This window comes from Haplochromis burtoni, unplaced genomic scaffold (genome assembly GCF_018398535.1).
Source record: "Haplochromis burtoni strain Fernald_Lab_line unplaced genomic scaffold, NCSU_Asbu1 Contig_453, whole genome shotgun sequence".
In the NCBI taxonomy this organism is placed as follows: Eukaryota; Metazoa; Chordata; class Actinopteri; order Cichliformes; family Cichlidae; genus Haplochromis; species Haplochromis burtoni.
In genome coordinates this window covers 293,000-315,353 of record NW_024582814.1, presented here as the reverse complement: position 1 = coordinate 315,353, position 22,354 = coordinate 293,000, and the positions used below count along the sequence as shown (strand labels likewise).

Sequence of the window (22,354 nt, the reverse complement as noted above, 5' to 3'; positions counted from 1 at the left end):
GCGACATATGGTCTCCTTAGCTGAACTGGAAAAAATTGTCCATGCATTTGTGTCATCGCGTTTAGATTATTGTAATTCCCTGTTTACCAGCTTGGATAAATCATCTCTTTCTCGCCTCCAAGCTATACAAAACGCAGCAGCCAGACTACTAACTCGCTCTAGCAAGCGAGCTCACATCACTCCTATTTTATGTTCTTTACATTGGCTCCCAATAGATTTTAGAATTCGTTTTAAAATTATTGTTTTAACGTACAGAGCACTAAATGGCCAAGCCCCAGATTATTTATCCAAGCTTCTCACAAAATACACTACTGCTCGCCGCTCGCTAGAAGTTAGCAGGAAGTTAGCTTGCTAGCTTCTATCTAAATACAATATAGCATGTCCTGACTGCGGGGTTTTGGAAACAAATTAAAACGTACAGCTCTGCTTATCACTTCCAACATAAATGAAGACAGAAAACTAAACAGCAGTGACGTTTGTAGGGTTACTGAAGTTGGGCTAGCTGGTATATAATGATGTGCTACGTGACCGCTAGCGACACAGCTATGTTAGCATAATATAAACAGTTATGTTTGAGTTATGATGCAGCTGTTACTGGGCAAAGTATGGGACTAATCCGTGGACAGATGATTATAAGTTGTATTGTAATAGCTTTGTGCTAACGATGCTATTTGTTAACTCAGAGCTGATATTTATTTCTTTACATCTTAGTTCTGGACATTATAGATGAAAATGAAAGAAATCAAAACTGAATGAGGATCTGATGGTACGGTCACCGGAGCAACCTGCAAATCTAAAGGCGACCACAGCATTTAAATCATTACATTGGGCAAAACATGCTAAATTGAGCATGTGCAATCGTGTGAGAGTGGTTTGGGATCTTTGAGAGGATGAAAAGTAGTTTTCTTGAAATGTGCTTGTTTAATTTGCTTAGCTAGTGGAGTGTAACTTCAGTGTAAGGCCTCAAATCAAAACCTTGATTAACTGAACAGTTTACAGTTATTGATTGATTATTTTATACACACACACTCATGTCATTTTTCATTCATTGCTCATCTCAACTATAAACAAAAATGAAAATTCGGCCTTGACAATGACACCAGAGCATGCAGAAGGATTTATTAATGCATATCATTTGAAAGGCAACAAAAATGCCAGTGTCATGGTGGTGCGAGAGGAAAGGTGAGGGGATCAGCACACGTGATAGAATTCATCCTCTGCACCATAGACTATGATTGTTTGGACTAAAGGCACACATGGAGAACTGAGCATCATTGCTATTCCTATGTCAAGCTGCTAGCATGCTGGGAAAGAAAAGCATATATTAATATATTACAAGTCTCTGGGTGTCGTTGCAGACGTGTGCTTTAACGAAAGCAATACGTTTTTGAACACTTGTGAGTCATCTTCGTTTTACATCATCACTGGTAGGTGTATGTTTAAGGGCACTAAATGTTGGGACACATGGCTTATGTCAGAAATCTGAGTGGACCAGGTTGGAGTCTTTAAATCGAGTTGCCGACAGTCCTCATGATTTAAAAAAAAATGCTTGATATTTGCTACTGATGGAGTTAGTCAGGTGAGGGAGACATTTTTCATTCACGGTGAATGTAACGGCAGCTCCTGCTTTGCTCCATGTGCTGGATCGCTTTGGTTAACTCCGTTCATGTTTGTATATGTGTGAGTAGTAGGTACCTGTGCGTCCTTCTCACAGCTTTTTTGACAGCTTTGTCTTGGGACGAGTGACGGGGTGACTGACTGGCTGTAATTTGGTTGTCATGGATACAGATGTAGCAGATACACGCGCACACGAGCACGCACAGACAGCAGTGTGACTCCAGGGGTTGATGCGCCTCAAATAGAAACGCAGAGATGAGTCATCCGCCAAGCTGCTGCAGTACACACAAACACACACACACACACACACACACACACACACACACACACACACACACACACACGCACACTCACCTTTAGTAGATGTGTTTGGTATGTTAGACCACTGAGATGTCAGACATGTTGCCTGGACAGTTTCATCTGCTAGTATAAACACACGAAAGGCTGATTTTAAGCTAACAGCACATGTCTTTAATAAATAATCATAGTGTTGGATAACAGAGCAGCAACACAGCAGCCCATTCAGTTTCAACAAGACAGGACACTTCAAGTTAACTTTCTGTATTTACATTTTCTCCCTTTGCTGTGTATATAGTCTTTACTTGTGAGTCATACTGAGGCAGCCTTAGATCTGCTGGAGGACACAGGGAGCTGTTTACACAGGAGGTGAGGATGATGAGGGAGATGAAGGTGATGAGGAGGAGGTGGGATAGAAGTGATGATAAAATGATTCAAAGAAACATTTCTGTAAAGGAAACAGCAGCGACAGTGGTCAACGCAGAGATGAAAAGCAGACAAATACATGAATTAGACGGGTCCTGAGCTGGTCTGCTGGATTTGTTCGTCTGTTAAATGTAAAATCACTGATTACACAGAGCTCAGTTTGTTCTCCTCTTTTGCTTTTTCTAATCCTTGCACTCTGCATTTGCCAGCAGCTGAGACATCCCATTATATTTCGTTATGAGGACCAAAACCTATTCTTAATCTCTAGCTTCTGTTATGACTGAATACTGAATGGAACAAACAAATTCTATAAAGAGCAGTTTCAATGAATAATATCCACGCTGACAGCAAAGTGAGGCGTGTAGCTTCTGGTTACAAAGAAGCCTTTGCAGGATTCTCTGTGACAGTTTTCTATTGGAAGTGAGGTGACTGAAAAATGTCCGAAAGAATAGAAAAAAATTTCTGAAGCCCGGAGAACGACTGCTCAGGGTCAGAATATAAGAAAACAAAAGTCTGGCTCACTGGAAGCAAAATGGGAAGAAATCAGAGGTAACTTAAGACTTATGCACAGTCTTGTAGTTATACTTAATTTAAATTCCTTTTTGAAAATTACATTTTTCAACAAAATGTGAAGAAACTGTTGTGAGTTTGTGTCCAAAAGCGTCTTTGTATTGTGTTTAAGAGATTTTAACGAAAGCCTAACTAGATCTGGCTGTACTTTAACTACCAGCTTTTAACCACAAGATGGTGCAAGTGAGGCGGTGTACTCTTTGTTTAACCCAGCAAGTCCTTAAGACCACAGACGTATTGGCAGCCTGGCAAGTGGCAGATGCTCTTAAAGAAATGGTGGCAGCGAATAAAAAAAAGTTAAGCAGCCATCAAATAATAACATCTTAAACCACTAGTAAAACACTGCCCCCTGATGGTGGAAGTTGTAGCTAATTCAAACAAGTGTCTTTAAGGCTTCAACGTTTCTTTTCAATAAAAACCTGTTTAAGGGTTAAGTGAATGAAGCCTCACAAAAACAATGATTAACAATATTGTTAATGCAATTTAACAGCAAGTACAGCTTAAAGCTGCAGAACCATTCGCAGCACCAACCTGATGGTGGTACTAAATGGAACAGTTATCAGGATTCCTCCTCTGGGAGCCATGAATGTTGGCCAATCCTTTGGCTGAATGTTGACATATTTTATTGGTCAGGTGGACATATCGGCCAGCCGGTGGCACTAAATGACCATTCAGCAGATGAGCAGGCTTTATCCTCTTGGCACTGTGGATGCTTGGAGCTGATATCACACTGCGATCTTACACTGACTGTGCCATCCCCCAGTGCCCGCTGCTAGCTAACATAAACACCTGCACGGCCACAATTTGTGCACCCAAAAAAAGGGGGGTCGTGGAGCTAGCAGAGCAAGAAGAGGTCCACAGTGCCCGCCCACACTCTTTGATTGACATACAGTATTTGGCAAGCACAGCACAGAAACATGAAAGCACCCAGCGCCACCCTCCCATCCCCACCCCAGAGCTGCAGGCTTACTGCTCCCTCCTTCTCTCCTTCTCTCCCCTCTCTCTGTCTATTTTTATCTCTAGCTCCTCCTCTACCCTAGCAGGCTATTTTCAGCACTGTTCCCCCACCCCAATCGCCTGTGTTTGTAAATGCTTCTCTTCTCTTCTCTTCTCTTCTCTTCTCTTCTCTTCTCTTCTCTTCTCTTCTCTTCTCTTCTCTTCTTCTCGTGTCCTTGCTCCCTCTCCTTTCTATGAAGTAAAATGAGCTGTTGTTGACTTTTCTCTGTATCCGTCTAACTTCCTTTCCACCCAGTGATCTACTTTCAGCCTCTCTCTCTCTCTCTCTCTCTCTCTCTCTCGGTCACCCTCCTCCCTCCGTCTCCTGTCTCTCTGTCGACGTTCATTCAGTAGCTCAGTGAGCGTCTCTCTCACACACACACTCATCAGTGACTCTCAGTCAGTGAATATTAGCCGTCTGACCAGCAGCTGTTTGTGGTCGCTGTGTGGAGCTCCACTATCCTCTGTCTTATGATAAGAGGACAGCGTGCCATCTCCTCTCCTGCTGCTCAGTTTCTCAGTGAGGACTCCAAACTCGCCGTCCCAGCGTTCTTCCATTTCCTTCTCTGTCTGTCGTTCTCTCAGTGCTTCGTTCTAATTTTGGAAACATGGAACCTCGGGGAGCGCTCTCCCAAAGCTATTTACGTCCTCGCCTCTCCTCCTCCTCCACCTCCTCCTTGCTCTCCTCCTCTTCCTTCTCTTCCTCCTCCCTCTCGTCAGCCAGGAGGAGAACAGCGTGAGGATTCTTTGATGCACACAGAGCTGTGGAATTGGGCTGCTCCTCTGTCTGTATTTTTATTGTGTTGACGAGGCTGCAGCAGCTCCTCTCGTCGTCGCTCCTCGCTCTCACAGCCTGTGGGTGACTGGATTTTCTCTCGCAGCTGAATGGAAGAAACAAACTTTCTGTTCCTTCCATCTGCAACACACCCCAACAGCACTGGAGCCAGCACTGTGTTTCTGCATGGATCAGGACTCCAGGTGATGTAGGTACAGAGAAATAAACCAAAAGACCACACAGACACTTTTCAGGTGGTCTCCTTTGGCTGTTGACATTTTGATTGATCTGCGAAGCCCAGCGGAGGGGAGGCTTTCTGTGGGCTGCAGCCGAGACGACGATATTAGAAAGGAGGAGTTTGCTCAAAGTGTCGCCCGCTCGTCATCACAACTCGAGCTGAGCAGTCAGAGACGGCAGAAGCTCCAGGAGTCCGATGGAGACTGGATTACACAAGAGAAGCAGAGAGGTGTTCAATTATTTTCTTTTCTTGTAATTTGCGGCCGTTCCCTGCAGAAGTTAGTTTTGAAGTTTTCAGTTTAACTGTATGGGTCTACGGCATGCCTGCGTCTCGGATGAAGAAGTGACTGGTTTAACAAAATAAAGCGCCGGCTCTCGCCTTGGCATGCTGTTGCATCCCACCGTGTCAGGATTGTGCGCCATGTTGCAGACCATCTATGAGACTGAGTCCTGTTTTTCCTCCAGCAGCACAGACAGCCACCATCAGCCTCTGGAGCTCCTGAGCGGCAACAGGGGCTCCAGCGCTGCCATGCCCACTGCTGGTGAGTCATCTATGGGAAAGTAGGGGTGGGGGGAGAGGGAAGGTGGGAGGGAGGGAGTGGGGGTGCTGCGGTGTGCTGGAGTTTGATTAAAACTGATGAATAATTTGACGTTTTCTCTCATAAGGAACGCCTGTGTGGTATTTGTGTTGAAGTTTGTCAGCTGGAGCAGCAGCACTCGCAGCTCGCTGAGGAGACGGTGGTACCTGAGTACACTAAGTGCTCGGTGTCCACAGTTTGCGTCAAACTGTGCACTCCACAGATACCTCATACACGTATTTTTAGATTCAACGTGACTTCCCACATCTTGTCTGTATCGTCTTCTCCAGCAAACACATTGAGGATAAATATTGATGGATGTGTTTAGAAATCATAGATTTAAGTAGAATAACTGTGTGCAGGTTTCCAGTGCTAGGCGTCAGTGTTACAACGCAAAAGATACCCAACCTCAGAAAATATCCTGGTTCCATAGTTTATCCCTGCAGTACAGTTAAACAGACATTTTCTCACAATTGGAACTTTTAACTCTTAAAAAAAATCGAAATATGTGTAAAAGTCTCTCGTTTGACATTGAAAGAGAAAGCTCCACATTTTATGTTAAAACAAAAAGAAAAATGAATCAGATTTTTAGAAATAAAGTGCAAGTTGACGAAGAATATTTCACTCTTAAAGCAAAAAAGCAGTTCTCACTCTTCTTCACGTTTCTTAGAGAAGAAGGGCAGAAAGCCCCGACCAGTCTCTCTTGATCTCTTGTAAAAGGTCTGAGTATTTTTGTAGTTTATGTAGATGGTTTCTTTTTAGCTATCTCAGTCTGGACACACTTTCTGTCATTCCGTCTCATTCTGTAGACTAAGTTAGCTTTGGGAATCCTTTGGGCATCTTTAGGAAATTGACAGTGTTTTAATTATTTATTTTTGGCTACTCCTATAATGCCAAACACAAATGTACACTAGTAGGAAACATGAGTGATAAAATGGATTTTCTGAGCTTTAGGTAGAGTAGAACTGGCCAAACAATGGTGCCAAAATGAGGTAAGGCAGTGTTGAAATGTAGCTTGATGACAGCAGGCTGGAACAAAGAGGATGTATATTGACTCTAATCTTCTTTTGGCTGCAGTTACAATGTTGGCTCCGTGCATGTGTGTGTGTGTTCAGAATAAAAGACTTGCAGAGATTGAAGACGCTGTTAATGAAGTAGCTCAAGATTTGTTAGATTTACATGTGTAGTGGCCCAAAATTCCTTTAAATGAAGTAATGAATTTCCTCTTAGATTGCAAAATGAAAACAACTCCTGGATCAACACACCTGATAACCGCCTGTTTGTTTATATCATTATAACTGGTGAACTATGTGCACATCTTAAGCTTCTCAAAAAAAGAGAATGTCACGAAAAAGAACTTAACAAAAGAACTTTCACTTGTACCTGAAATATATCGAGTCTTCTTTTGTTAGAATTTTGATTATAGCTTATAATCAAAGCCAGCCTCTCTTATTATTAGAAGAGATATATTACAACACACAAATGGCCCAAATGTTCAAAGAAATGTTTGTCTGTACACCCATGACTTTACTCCGTTACTCCTTTACTGTGGATTACTGCGTCAGTGCATCGTAGTTGTGGCATTGCAAGGCTGTTATTGAGGTTTCTTTGATAGTGGCCTTTGGCTTTTCTGGATTTTGGGAGTTTGTCATTTTCATCTAGACAGTACTCCAGAGATTCTCTGTAAGGTTCAGGTCAGGGGAGTTCGTTGGCCAGTTTCATTTTGCACTGTGGGCAAGTGCTAATACCTAGATAAAGATATCAACATCTCGAGGAGACTGTGGATCCTTCACACTGCACTTAAAACACTGGGATATCTTCCTTTAAGTTCTTGAGCCTTGATTTCTAAATGCAATGCAACATTTACTTTCATCTGAAAAGACTTTGGGCCACTGATGAACAGGTAAGACATTTCTCAAGTCTTTGGTTCAGTAGTGGGTTAATCGTAGGGAAGTGACAGATGTAGCATCTTTTCCTGAAGACGTCTGTGCACGGTGGTTCTCGATGCACTGGCAACAGCCTCAGTCCATCCTAAGTTTAGAATCAACTTTTCTTGACCATCATCTCAAGACGTCAGTCACCCGGGCTCCTTTTGGATCTTTTCCTATCACACTTTTCCCTTCCACTAAACTTTCCATGCTTTGGTACGACACTCTGTGAATCCTGTGTATCCAGCCTTTTCAGCAATGACCTAATGTGGCTTACTCTCGTTGTTGCAGGCGTCAGTGACTGTAATCTGAACAACTGTCAAGTCGGTAGTTTTCCCTTGATTGTGGTTATTTGTATTCTACTAGCGCAAGAGATGCATGACAGTTCTCTTGCTCCCGTAGGCTGGAACTTTATGTAACCACAAAGTAAAAGTTTACCTTTATAAATGAGATTGTGAAAAATAATGAACTTTGTATGATATTCTACCGTAAGTAACAGCAGCCGTCACCTATTGTATTGCTATTCCTGTGGACGTTACAGGCTCCTGTTGTATAGATAACCCTTTAATGTATTTACCACCAATCAGCCGTATCCTTTTTTCCTATTGGTAGTTGATCCAATCCCTTGTCTCAAAGTTGAAAGTTTAAATTAGTCCTTGCCCACTATGTGTCAGTAAAGGTTATTTTGGCTTCGTAAGTAGCTTAAATTCATTGACGTTCACAACTATAATCAGTGCTAGTCTGTGTGGACGCATCTGTTCAGTCATGTTTAAATCCACCACTGTCTGTTTTGGTCTCCACCGCCTGTTGTAGGAAATGTGCTCTGCTTTGTTCATCCGATACTTTCTGAACTTTTCCATCTGCTTAACTGTAAGCATTCAATGAGAGCTTTTTGTACTCTAAACTGATGTCGGATGCTGAAATGACCAAGCAAGATCACAACCGTGAGACTCAACCAGAAGCTATAGAGTGTAAAAACACAATGACGAAATGTACAGTGTTAAACGCTGAGGCCTGCTTCATGGGGGTGATAATTCTTTGAGGTTTCGTTACTGTTACTGGTTCACTTTACATTGTACGTGACCACTGAAGTTGAAATATAAAAACATAACTTGGTGCATCTTTAAAGCTACGTATATTCTGTGGCACAATTAATTGTACCAGATGTTCTCAAGTACTTTCAGCCCAGTGTAACACAACAGACAAGATCCACTGTGGATGACCTACAGTCTGCCATCCCATAATGCTTAACCCACCCATCAGTCTCTATAGCAACACCACACATGTGACTCCTCTCCCTCTCTCTAAGCTTCTAATTTGTCTAAAGTACACACAGCCATTATACTATTTTTACCTCACTCTCCCTCTTCCTCTGCCTTTTCTTTCTCTTGCTCTGTCTCTCTGTCTCATGGCTTTTTTTAGAGTGTTTTGCAGGGCTGACGTCATAGTGCCTATTTTCTTTTAGCAATGCAGAGTGAACAAGACGGGGAGAAAGAAAGCAGGAGAAAAATATTGGTTTGCAGAAATACCTCCCAGCAGAAGCAGCACCAGTGTGAAATAGGAGTGATAGAACCAGAGAAAGAGTGTAAAGTAATCCAAATTGGACTTCAAACTCCACATCCCTGATGGGATACATCATGCGATTTTCAAAATATTTGCAGTGACAAATCTTGGCCAACACTTAGTAAAGCATCTTTGACTGTCTGGATACTGACCGGATCACAGTTGCTTTAAAGCAGCCACATGAGGTATTCCTGTCAGAGGCATTAGTGGGAAATTCCCAGTTAGTAGATTGTAGGACTGTAACGCTGCAGCCAGGCTGACAAAGAGTCAGAGGTCCGCTGAGCCAAGCATTCCTTTAAACTGAACTAGTAGACTTCATTAATTTCCTCACAAATAAAATATTAAATATTCAAAAAGTATTCAAAACCGCCTCACAGACATATCATTATTTACAGATACTTTCAGTAGTATGGATATTTATTTAGACTCTTTCTCTCTGATTCATTTTTCTGAGTTAACTTCAGTAATTGTTTTCCTCCAAATCATCAACGTGTCTGTTAGATTCCATTCCTACAAAAGTGCTTAATGAAGTCCTACCATTAATTAATGCTTCAATTTTAAATATAATCAGTCTCTATCTCTATTACTGGCCTGTGTACCACACACCTTTAAGGTGGCAGTAATTAAACTGTTACTTAAAAAGCCATCACTTGACCCAGCTTGCGTAGAAATTATAGGCCAATCTCCAACCTTCCTTTATATCAAACATCCTTGAAAGAGTAGTTGTCAAACAGCTAACAGATCATCTGCAGAGGCTTATTTGAAGAGTTTCAGTTTCAGAGCTCATCACAGCACAGAAACAGCTTTAGTGAAGGTTACAAATGATCTTCTTATGGCCTCTGACAGTGGACTCATCTCTGTGCTTGTCCTGCTAGACCTTAGTGCAGCGTTCGATACTGTCGACCATAATATCCTATTAGAGCGATTAGAACATGCTGTAGGTATTACAGGTGCTGAACGCAGTGGTTTGTATCATATCTATCTAATAGACTCTGGTTTGCTCATTTAAATGGGGGAAGTCTTATAAACACACTAATGTTAATTAGTTCCGCAGGACTCTGCTTACATTATACATTCTTACATACATTTTCATTGCTATATAGATGATACCCAGCTTTATCTGTCTACTAAGCCAGATGACCACACCAATTAGTTAAACTGTAAGAATACCTTAAAGACATGAAAACCTGAGTGACCTCTAATTTTCTTCTTCTAAACTCAGGATATTGTACTTGGCTCTAAAAACCTTAGAAACATGGTGTTTAACCAGATACTCTGGACTGCACTACCTTGTCCTCCAATAACAGTCAGAGTCATTGTTGACCAGCACATGCGCATATTAGACAAATATGTAGGACCGCTTTCTTCCATTTGCACAATATCTCTAAAATTAGAACCATGCTGTCTCAGAGTGACGCTGGAAAATTAGTTCATGCATTTATTACTTCTAGGCTGGACGAGTGTAACTCATTATTATTAGAATGTCTTAAAAACTCTGTGAAATGCCTTCAGTTGGTCCAAAATGCTGAAGTGAGAGTACTGATAGGGACTAGAAAGAGAGAGCAGATTTATCGAATACTGGCCTCTCTTTATTGGCTCTGTTAAATCCAGAATCACATTTAAGTTTTTTCTCCTGATGAACAAGGTCTTGAATAATCAGGCCCCACCTTATCTTAAAGACCTCATATCAGGGGCGATTTGGTAATATGTGGTTCCTACAATATTCAAAAGTATAATGGGAAACAGAGCCTTCAGCTTCCAGATCCCAGATTTGATTGCTACTTCTAAGAATAAAATCCTTTTTCATAAAACTTATAGTTAGGGGTAGATCAAGTGACCCTGAGTCTGTCCTTAGTTATGGTGCAGTTGGCTTCACCAATGCACTGAGCGTTTGCCACCTCTTTTCACTCATCATGTTTTTTTACACCTCTACATTTAATAACTAGTTATTATTAATCTCTGGCTCTCTTCCACAGTGTGTCTTTTATCCCGTTTCCTCCGCTCACCCCTAACCAGTCACTGCAGATGGCCCCGCCCCTCCCTGAGCCTCATTCTATTGGAGGTTTCTTTCTGTTAAAAGAGAGTTTTTCCTTCCCACTGTTGCCAGGTGCTTGCAAATAGGGGGTCATTTGATTGTTGACTTTTCTCTGTATTATTGTAGGTTCTATTATAAAGCAGCTGTTTTTGTGATTTGGCGCCTTATTAATAAAATTGAATTGAATAAGACAGAAATGGTTCATTTCACCGGTCCAAGCAACAACAACAACAAAATTAAGTACTTGGGGATTTTTATCCTGAATTTATAGTTGAGCGGCTGTAGATCATTTTTATTTCCTTCATGCTCATTATTATGGAGAATGTTTATATGGTTTTGCAACATCTAAAATGAGCCATTTGACAAACAATAGTAAATACTGAAGAATCTTAGTTTCATTATGCCAATTCTTAGAAGAAAATGGAAAAATGTAAAATTCAATTTTTTTTTTAAAGTAACAATATTTAATACAAAATGAAGTCAATAGTTACTGCTCTCACATTTACACTGTTCTACTTTTCTGTTAATTAATCTTTTTATCCAGTAGTTTGACAATTTTCCTGAAGTACCTTTGGCCAAATGTGCTGGTGATTTCAGTGCTTCCTTGTGTGATGGATGGATGCACACAGTGTACAGACTTGCTTTTATGGACGTAGCGTTGGGCGATGGAAGCTAACAGTCATTGCATTTGTTTGCTTGGTCCTTATCCATTAATTAAACTGCAATTTGTGGTCCATTGATTAGCCACTTCAACTTGCTGTTTGAATAAAGAGGACATGGCTAGTAATAGAAGATCACAAAATGCTTGCTAAATTACTAATGCTAGCTCTGTTTCCATCAACCCACAGATAGTACCTGATCTCAGATCAGGTAAATCAGAGTCAGCAGCGGGTTATCTAGTTTGTCTATCCACTATTAATCTACCCTCAAAGACCAGAAGTTTGTTCACAATGTACATGCACAAATTAACAGTCCTCCTAGCTTGCCCAGCTCAAGCCAGTGTTAATGGCACATGCACATGCTCATCAAATCGACCGGTGCTATGTATTCTAGGGAGGCAAGCATACTTAAGCCTGCTTACAGAGTTAACAGCTAACTGTGGCTGCATGATGACAGTAATTTAAAGGATGGTGCACACATGCAATGAGAGAAGCTCATGGGACAGAACACTCTTTGAGATGCAAGGAGAAATATTGATGTTGATTTTTTACATGTTACTGGATAAGCAGTAACATGTTTGTCCAGTAACATGCAGTGGTGGCTTTGCTTGCCCTGATTGAATGCCACTGATACACATTTATGTAATTGGAGTTCTTCACGCCTTCATTTTTAGCTTGCTTTATAATAAACTCTCTGGTTTTACGAGGTTCATTAATTTTCTTGACCTAGTCACTGTGAAGAAAGTGTGCCTGTGTATCTTATTAGGGCCAGGGTATAATGACCAGTCCGTCTTGTTTCCATCCAGATTCATTGACTGGACGAAGTGGACCCACAGTCTGTCTTTCATTCTTTTTTACTGCATCTGCCGTGGTGCATGAATGACTGCGTGGTGCTGCAGTGAGCAGTAGTCAGTTAGAAGCCGATACTGGATGATTGACTAAAATGTTGCCTGAGCCCTGCCTCTGTGTCAGACTGTACGTTAGTGTGTGTGTTTACCAGACTATAAATGTCTTCAGTTTGACGTCAGACGCTGGCTGCTGTGGAATGCTGCTCTGTTGCCAAACGGACTGTTGTACCCACACTCACAGACCGGTCTCTCACGTACACACACATATACAGACAGAGTGTGTGTTGTAGTGGAAGGGGAGACACGTGCGTCACAGTGAAACTCCAGAATATTTGTTTAGGTAATTTGTGAACGGCTGCACACATATGCACAGACACACTTGTTTATCCAGAGCTCCCACTTTTTGGGCATTTTTGGTCACAAACCAGCAGCCTGAAAAGCTTCTGCTGATTTCATATACCTGTGTCATGAAGCACTTGTTCACTCGTAGATCCACCTCATGTTTCTCTTCAGCTCTGCTATGATCTGAAGCCAAAGTCGTCACAATCTAACAGGCTTGGCCCTACTGTCGATGTTCCTGTTTGATTAGCTTAGTAGCCACATGGGAAGCGTCAGACATCAGAGACCAATCGGTCCAACTCAGAAAGGTCAAAGGTCAGACTTCACAGTAGGTAAAACCTAATTAAATTTCCTCCCTGGTCTGCAGACAGGAAATGTCCTGACGTCACAGCGTGCTGCCGTGTGTGGCGTTTCCAAAGAAATAGCCTGATCCTCTCATAGGGGTCACCAGGAGAGCAAAGGCAGGTCACGGTTACAGCCCTTCTCCCGGACACTGTGATGGCTGCTGATGGAGCAGGAATACGAGGACCTCTCTGCCCCTCTCTCTCATTGCTCTCATCTTTTACTCCCAGCCCTAAATTACAAATGACCAGAGTCTCCGTTATATCGCAGCCTTTGGGAGTGAAGAAAGTAAGAAAACAGATTTATGTTGGTTTATTAAAGTTACCTTTCACATTTTATCTGACACGCCCTTCACTGATATAGACAGAACGTAGACAGAAGAAGAAGGTTTTCTGTGTCTTGCTCAGACCCTCTGAGGTGCGGGATCTGCAGCTTCTCCGTCCCAGCGTACAGACTGTGTGTTGATGCTGACAGTGCTTGTTGGAGCAAATGTAACACTTCTTTGTCTTGTAAGGGAAAAACACAAACAGTCTATGAAAACATTTAGGGAACGTTTAAACATTCAAAGTGAGAAAAGGAGAGTTTTCCACTGCCTGGCTCATAGTTCATCTAGCATTGCTCCAGGTATCTTATAGCAGCAGCCTGGAGAGCACATCATTATCTAAATTACAGGTTATCTTATCTAAAATATAAACATGGGCTAATGATCTAAGTAAATATTAGCAGACAGACTGTTGTGGGTGCGTGCATCGAGTCCAACATGGTTAAAACGTCATCTGATCTCCCAAAGTCCCGGACAGCTACGCAGGACCTTTGCGATACTCATCCCTAGTGTTAACCTGTTGCTTCTTTGCGCTTCCAAGGGCCAAAACTAAAGAATCAGTCCAAATGAGATCATACAAACTCTCCCCCCCTCTTCCTCTTTCTCTCTCACTAACATTCACTTATACACACAAGTGATCAGTATAAGCTGATTGGAGCTGCTAAGCTGATTGGAACCTTCCGATCTAAGCGCTGCTGAGGCTTGTAGCTTAAATGTACTTGTGAAAAAAAAGAAGAAGAGTACATTGCAACAAATGCAGCGAGCGAGTGACGACAGTCAGCTTAAACTGAGTGCATTTCTGTACGTACACAAATGATGCTTCATTTCTGTTAAAATGAAGCCGATCTTATAAGTTATTGTGAAAAAGCCTTTAAGAGAGTAGCCAGTGTCCAAAAGCAGGTTTTGTTTGTAGGTTATATTAAGAAAGCTCACCAATTAATCAGTATCACAGCTCGTAATTATTAATCAGAGGTCATAGCCTGTTGACACACTTAAAAAATGTCAGCTGCTGGGCTTAGCTAGGCTTTGTCTGAAGCAGGAAATCAATATGAATCTGGCATTTCAATTAAGAACAAGTGTTACAGAAACAAGTGTTACAAGACACTTTTTCTTTGTTCCTCTTTCTTTGCTTGCTACTCGTACTACTGTAATAATCTGTCACTATTAGTATGTAAAGCACATGTTAGCATGTTACTGCAGTGTCCTTTAGTGTAGCCATGCTGAATAAAGGCTGACTTCAGCGCTGGAACTCAGTGCTACCCACTGCTGCTTGTGAATATTTTTAGGCAGCAGGACTGTCCCCCTCACTTTTCTTACAACACTATCACAGCCCATCTGAATGACATGGAAGCTGTCTCTATGTGGGTGTGTATGCGATGAGTGATGCAATAATCTGCTGTCCCTGACATTTTCCACACTAATCAATCACTCGTTTCTCTATTCTCGCTCTCGCTCTCTTTCCTGCAGTAGTGGAGGTGAAGAGCAGCCTCCCATCAGGCATGCAGAGCCCAGTAGGAACAGCAAGCGAGCAGAGAGGAGGAGGAGGAAGTGGTGGAGAAGGTGGTGAGTAGGGAGTCCTCTAAGAGTCCTTGAAGTGGGAGGTGTGTGTCTGTGTGTGTGTGGTGGTACAAATTTTAAAAAATAACCAGAATGTGGGAAGTGAAGTGTCTGATGCTTCAAATTTGACGCTCACAGTGTGCCTAACGGTCCTCACCCCAGCGAATGATATACATACCTATGGCTATGTATGTCATATGTATCATGGACAGTGTGCAAGAATGATGTAGTTATCGTGATGTCACCCACCGGTTTGTTTCCTGGTACGAAACTTTCAAATCAGAGCTGGTGTTTGTGGGTTTTTACAAACCCCTGTGATGAGCGAGGGGTCTGACTACAACGTGCCATTCATGAGCCAGTGTAAAGTGTAAAACCCTTCTTTAGTAATATCAGAATAACCAAAACTGGGCTTAACATAGACTCATATTCAAAGTGTTTACAGAGGTCATTTTCACACGGACCACAAAAAGTGTGCAGGAATGAGGCAGCCAATCAGGACTGTGCTTAGCCTTTACATTTCAAGCACAGGCCTGATTGGATAAAACCTTCTCCAAAGCATCCCTTCTTATTTTAGCAGGTTGTAAGCATCTGTGAGACCAGTTGCTGGACTTCAGAGGGAGAAATGTTGTGCCATTCCTGCCTGATAGATTTGAGCAGCTCATGAGTCCTGGTTCTACTTTCTTATAGTTTTCAGTTTAATGAAGCAACTGTTCCACCATGCGCCCATGCTGCTGTAATAGATGCAGGGTACAGTTTAGCATTGCCTTGCTGAAATATGTAAGGCTTTTCCTAAAAAAACATCAACTGGATGGGAGCACACATTTCTCTTGAACCTGTGTATAGTTTTCAGCACTGATGATTTACAGATGTGCAAGCTTCATACCTTCATACCAAGTGAGCACTGATACTGATGATCTTTAGTTTGGAGGACTGAGCTTCTGTTTTTGCCAAAAAGAATTTCAAATTTCTAATCATCTGAAGACAGAAAGGTTTGCCTCAGTCCATTTTAAATGAGAAGACGGTGGTGTTTAGCGATCATGTTCACATAGTGCTTCTTCTTCTTCTTTGCACATAAGAGCTTTAACCTAAGTTTGTGGATGGGACGGTGCACTGTGTGCTGAGAACCTGAAGATCAGGGTCGTCCAAGACTGGTTTTTGGCCTTATCCTCTTTGCACAGAGATTTCTCAGATTTTCATAATCGTTTGATATTACTGCTTTAGATGATAAGATATTCAAAGTCATCACAATTATACATTGAGGAATTTTTCCAAAGACCCAATCCTGTTACTGACGTGTTGCCAATAAACCAATATTAGATGCAAAATGTTGTTCCAGCTCATTTTATTAACACTTACCTTTGCAGCCTTTAGTTTCTCTTTTTTGTTGCTGCTGCCACAATATAATATTTTTCATAAAATAAATAAAAGGTCTCAGTTTAGATTTTAGCTTTTAAATAGTGTCCAGTGTGATGGCTGCTGTACTGTTCTTCACACAGTTTTGCTGGAAGGAAATAAAAAAATTAATAATTAGGAAATGGAAAAAATGCAGTAATTCAAATCAGACTGCAGATATACAGAATCAGAAGCTCAGCTGTGCACTTGGCTAAAGTTGATGCCATGTTGTTTTTGACATTTCCAGGTGGGAGTCCAGGAGAAAGCCCGGGAGGAGGAGGAGGAGGCCCGGTGGACCTGCGAACTGAGCCCAGGGTAGGGTCTGTGTCCGGGGGGGCAGTGGTGGACACAGCCATGAGAGAGCAGCAGCTCCAGCAGGAACTCATTCTCCTCAAGCAGCAGCAGGAGCTGCAGAAACAGCTGCTGTTTGCAGAATTTCAGAAAAAACACGAAGTGCTAACAAGACAACACGAAGTCCAGCTGCAGGAACACTTAAAGGTGAGCTGAAGCACCAGCTCTCTTTCCCGCTGCCTTATTCCAGGAACCATTCAATAACCTGTGTGTGTATTTGTGTGTAGCAACAACAGGAGCTGCTGGCAGCCAAACGACAGCAGGAGCTGGAGCAGAAGAGGAAGCTGGAGCAGCAAAGACACGAAGAGCAGGAGAAACAACGGCTGGAGCAGCAACTGCTGCTGCTGAGGAACAAGGAGAAAGGCAAAGAGAGTAGGTCATCCTGATGCTACTCGCAGACCACAGGCTGTTTGCATACAGACAGGGAAGTGGCCTGATTGCTTTGTGTGTTTGTGTGTGTGTGTTTTGGAAGGTGCCATTGCCAGCACAGAGGTGAAGCTGAAGCTGCAGGAGTTCCTTCTCAGTAAGAAGGAGCCTGGTTCTGGCGGACTAAACCATTCCTTCTCCCCAAAGTGCTGGTGAGGACCAAAACTGTTTCAGAGTGTGTGTGTGTGTGTAGAAATGGGAAAGTGTTTCCCACTGATGGTTTGATCTTCTGCACCAGAACTAATATAACATGCACTTAACACACTTCGCTATGAAAACAAAACAGAAATAAAACAAAGCCGGACCTGAGAGATATCGAGGAAGCACTCTTCACTTTCCAAGCTGAGGAGAGTGTGAGGGTGCTGTTTTACCCGCGATATCATGAAGTTGTGTTTAGTTTGTCTTTATGTAGAGAAATAAGCATTAAAACACACATGGCTTTGGTTTTACACAGTTATACCTCGTTACCATGGTTATATGTAGTATTTGAGGGAAAATGATGCAATTTGGTGAGCAGCTCTATCTCATTAAATTGACAGTATGCAGTTAATGTACTAGAGTCATGTCTTAGGTCACTGGATAGTAACATAATCACTGTGACACCGCGGCATGTGCATGGTGCAGTGATGCACATGCAAATCCTCTGTGCTATGGCTCAGCAATAACAATAGTAAGCAATGTTTATCTATGTGGCACTTTTCCAGACACGAGTCACCAAGTGTTTTATGGAAAACGCTGTGAATAATGCAAACAGTGAGAAAGAAACCTGAGGAAAAACTTGAGAATGCAAAAATACTGCTCGGATAATTAAAGAACGCGGACATTAGTTAAAGAGAAGTTACAAAGACAACAACGTACACAGCAAAGACGAAACACGTTACTCGAACATCCGAGGACACTGCTCTGTCTTCAGCTGACTTTAACAGCAGAGCTCACCGGTGCAGGTGCAGCAGTCCACAGGCCGGACTCATGGTTCCAACAATAATGTAACACTGTTAGAGCTGAGTGAGCAAGCTCAAGGGTGAAGATGACGCATTTAGGACACCATGCAAGGGAGCGTGTGATGCTCTGGAGGAGGAAACATTCAGACTGGATGCTGAATGCAACAGAGAGACGTTGAGGGTCATGCTGGGCATCGATTTCCATTTCTAATCGATTTGATTTGAATCAATTTTGACTGACAGTCAGAAATACAGGGGAACCCCGACTGACGAAACGAATTCGTTCCCGGGGGTCTTTGTAAGTCGAAGCACCCATCGCGCCTTTTGAGTGAACGATAGGCTACAGGCTAATTGCTAACTGCAACAACAATACGTTGTTCAAGTGGAACAGCGAAGTGCAAGTACCAAAGCCAAGGGGGTTGGCACATGATTCAGAAGGCATTGTGGGCATTCTGGGCTCAGCCAATCAGAGCCAGCGGATTTCGTTACATGGGCATTTTGCCGTAACACGGGCAGAAATATTGCCGTTAAGTCCCTCCGTAACTTGAATTTTTTGTTAAAGGGAGTATTCGTAAGTCGGGGTTCCACTGTATTATATTTCTGATCATTTATCAGTACTGACACTTGTGAGATTTCATCAGAGGTGTAAACATCACAGCAGATGCCTTTGTGTCAAAGTAACTGAGGATAAAACAGAAAAAACATGAAGCAGATTTTCCTGGCCTGGCTTTTTATAGCAGATGACCTTAAAAATATTCTGCATTAGATCGAAAACTGAAGAAAACCATAAATCGACATATGAGCATTATCTGATGCTGCTGACGTGAAGCGGAGCAAAGTTAGAGGTTTCATTAGAGACACAGCAAAGCAATTTGGAATTTGGCATCATTTTAAAACATTGACATTTCTTCGGTGTTGAACAGCAGAAATCAGGCTTTCTTATCGGAGGTCATTTGTGTACAGCGCTGTACAAAACGGTAATAAGCAAGCTAATAATGCAGAAAACAGAGATTTGAGATGGGAAACCGTTCTTGAAGTACACTGAGAGAGAGAGGAAGTGTGATTTTTATCGTGGTGGAAGCAAAACAGCAAAAGTAAGAGGGAATCCATGACGATGTTTATCAAACGTGAAGCAAAGTTTGGATCTTTTGCTGCTGGTTCAGTGAATTTTGGTTGGAGAGCGACAAAACCTGCAGCATCAGAATGTGTGAGCTGTCGGCTCTCAGGCCCGGCGGCGTGTCCGTGTCCGTGCCGTCGGGTGAACGATCCGCGCTTTGTGTTTACATCTTTGTGTGGAATCCGTGTACCTGCTCTCATTTGTTGTTGTAGCTGTTTAGCGGTTGTTGAAGTAGTTTTGTGAGCTTCAACATGAGATTCTGGCATTTCTGGCAAAATGCATTTTTATTTAAAAATATTTCAGGATTTACTTTATTTTATTGAAGCTAAAGTCGATTTGAATCTGGAAAATCAATTTTTAAACCCAGCCCTAGTTGACGGGACTCTTATGTAGTCTAGCAGGAGCATTTTTGAATTTGGGTGGGAAGTGAGTCATGTACTTTCCCCCTTTTTATTTTAGTAAATGTTTCCCACTTTGTTGAACTGGCCTCTCGAGTGTTTTAGTGCTGTTTATCTAAATAAAAGTTCCCGCCTGTATTAAAACTCCAGCAGTTTCGAGTGCTTCAAAATAAAGTTTGGTTGTGTTATCTTAATGAGGCGCTGTCTATGACAGCTATTAAAGCGTGGGCCCAATCCCAGTCCACGAGGGCCGGTGTCCCTGTAGGTTTTAGGTGTGTCTTTGATCCATCACAGCTGATTTAAATGGATAAATTACCTTCTCAGCATGTCTTGAGGTTCTCCAGAGGCCTGGTAATGAACTAATCATGTGATTCAGGTGTGTTGACCCAGGGTGAGATCTAAAACCTGCAGGGACACCAGCCCTCGTGGACTGGGATTGGGGACCCCTGTATTAAAGTTTCATTATGGCCTGTGCTAACAGAAGCATCACATGTTCAGTTTTCCTACAGCAGAACGGACCAAAGATTGTCCAGTTTTGATCCTCCTATAGAAAACGTCAGTCCCAAAGCTGCTCGCGTTGTGTTTTCAGTGAGCTGAGCTCTTTTTCGTTTTCTACTATTAATAACAGCCACAAACCCATCGTTCTGTGATGTATTTTTTTTTCAGTCTGATGTGTGGATAATCACCTGAATCATGTTAAAAAAATATTGCTCCAACACCTCAGACACATCTCCATAACACACGCTAACATACCAGACACCTACGCCTGAATGACAAAAAGCTGTCACTTCCCATGAACGTAATGAGTTCCCAGTCTGAAAAGGGCCGCAGACAACACGATGCCACGTCCTGTTAGAATCAGCAGGGCCAGAAGCAACCGGCAATGTTCACTGATCTACAACAACAACAGAAAAGGTCAGGTTTGAGTGTCATAAGCTTTTACTCAGACCCGTTCTGCAGCAGCTATAACACAGGAGGAAATTAAAGGAAGAAGCACAGAGAGAATGTTTCCACACTGACAATCAAAGGAAATAACGCAGCATTCTAGGAAGTGTAGGAAATGACTAAATGACGTACAAGTCCCTCGAGAACCTGGGCAGAAAATGACATTCAGCGCTCGGTCTCATGGTACGATAAAAGGGTTTTCCCAGGCAGCTAATCTGCCGTCTGTTTGGGTGTTTGTGTCTGCAGGGGAGCCCAGCACACCTCCCTGGAGCAGAGCTCGCCTCCGCAGAGCAACACACCGGGGACTCCTCCTTCCTATAAACTGCCCCCTCTCCTGGGGAACTATGAGGGCAAAGACGACTTCCCACTCCGCAAGACGGGTACGAGTGTGTGTGTGTGTGTGTGTGTGTGTGTGTGTGTGTGTGTGTGTGTGTGTGTGTGTGTGTGTGTGTGTGTGCGTGTGTGTGTGTGTGTGCACGTACACAATTCATAAGGTATGCAAAGGTGGTGCAGTATTGTCATATAATTATTTACTTGTGAAATAAGTGTTGCAGACTAATTGCCTTACCTGGACCTGGAACAAAAGTGTGTAGATACTCCCCAATGCAACGGACAATTCCAACCTACCAGACACATCTCATATATATTAAAGGTGTTTAGGTGGATCCACACATGACAACAGGTGGAGTCCCGATGGCCGAGCAGTTGTTCCTGTTATACTTTGCAGTCTGCAGCCTGGGTGCATGAGTAGTCGGTGTAATCAAAGTCTCTGTGAAAGACGGAGTGAGTAAAGTAAATTTCGCTCACTGTTCGACCCAAATGGACCCTAGTGGACTCGCTGATGGAGAAAGTTTAAAACACACGTAACAATGTAGCTGTGATATGCTACATGCAAAGCAACTGTGGGCACGTCTCAGGTTCATTTTACTCAGCAGCATCCATGGAGGTGAAGAAAACCTCATTTTACTTATGAAGGGGCGTCAAACAATGACACAGTCATCTGCACAGTCCGAGTCTGTGTCTAACAGGGATCGGCCGTCCGCCGTAAAGCGATGAGCGACAAGCCCACAAACTGAAGCTCGGTCACAGTCAGAGCACATCAGCTGGTCCCCACGTCAGCTGACGATTTACAGTTGCTAACTCTTACACAGGGAGCTGTGTTTAAGCTGCTTGAGCCTGCACACAGATGCTGGACATCTGGAAGGGAGTTTGCAGCCCACCTCCACCCCAGCTCTTTCTTTCATGCTATTTCTGAATTGTCCTATCTGTCGTCATCTGTCCTGTGGTGGGATCTTGTTGTTGCTCTCCCCGCCTAAGGCTTTTCATGTGTGCACATGGAAAGTGGAGGTTCTCAAATAGATGCCGCCAAATATAAATGGCTGCAGATGGAAACGTCATTTTCTTTTGACTGTTGTGGTCTCAGCTGAAGTAGCAGTTACCGGATAACATGTTTGCCTCTGTAGTTAAATTGTTTAAATGCTCAGCGTACAAAGGTCGCCCACAACACTCCAAGACAGACAAGAGCGCAGCAGCTGGGCTACGTGAAGCTCACATGGATGTGTGGCAGGACCTCCATGCTGCATCTGCACCACCCGACTGCAAAGACTGTAGTTGTCACTCGTGCACAGCACATAGGTCTGAGGTATTTTAGCTTTACTTTATATAGTAGGAGGCCGCTGTGATGGATCTTTATAT

At 42.7% G+C, this 22,354-nt stretch overlaps 1 protein-coding gene across 3 annotated transcripts in view; it reads left to right on the top strand.

Moving 5' to 3' along the window:
• Nucleotides 1-22,354, top strand: part of hdac5 (histone deacetylase 5) — a 62,075-nt gene that overhangs the window by 19,057 nt on the left and 20,664 nt on the right. The window contains exons 1-6 of one of the 3 annotated variants that reach the window (XM_005945969.2): nt 479-5,460; nt 15,000-15,095; nt 16,729-16,979; nt 17,060-17,204; nt 17,305-17,410; nt 20,906-21,039. In XM_005945969.2, coding sequence (XP_005946031.1) covers nt 5,304-5,460; nt 15,000-15,095; nt 16,729-16,979; nt 17,060-17,204; nt 17,305-17,410; nt 20,906-21,039 — 889 coding nt within the window. In that variant the 5' untranslated portion in view covers nt 479-5,303. Of the gene's footprint in view, nt 1-478; nt 5,461-14,999; nt 15,096-16,728; nt 16,980-17,059; nt 17,205-17,304; nt 17,411-20,905; nt 21,040-22,354 lie in introns of those variants that run through there. The other 2 variants (XM_005945970.3, XM_005945971.3) reach the window with 2 other exon arrangements.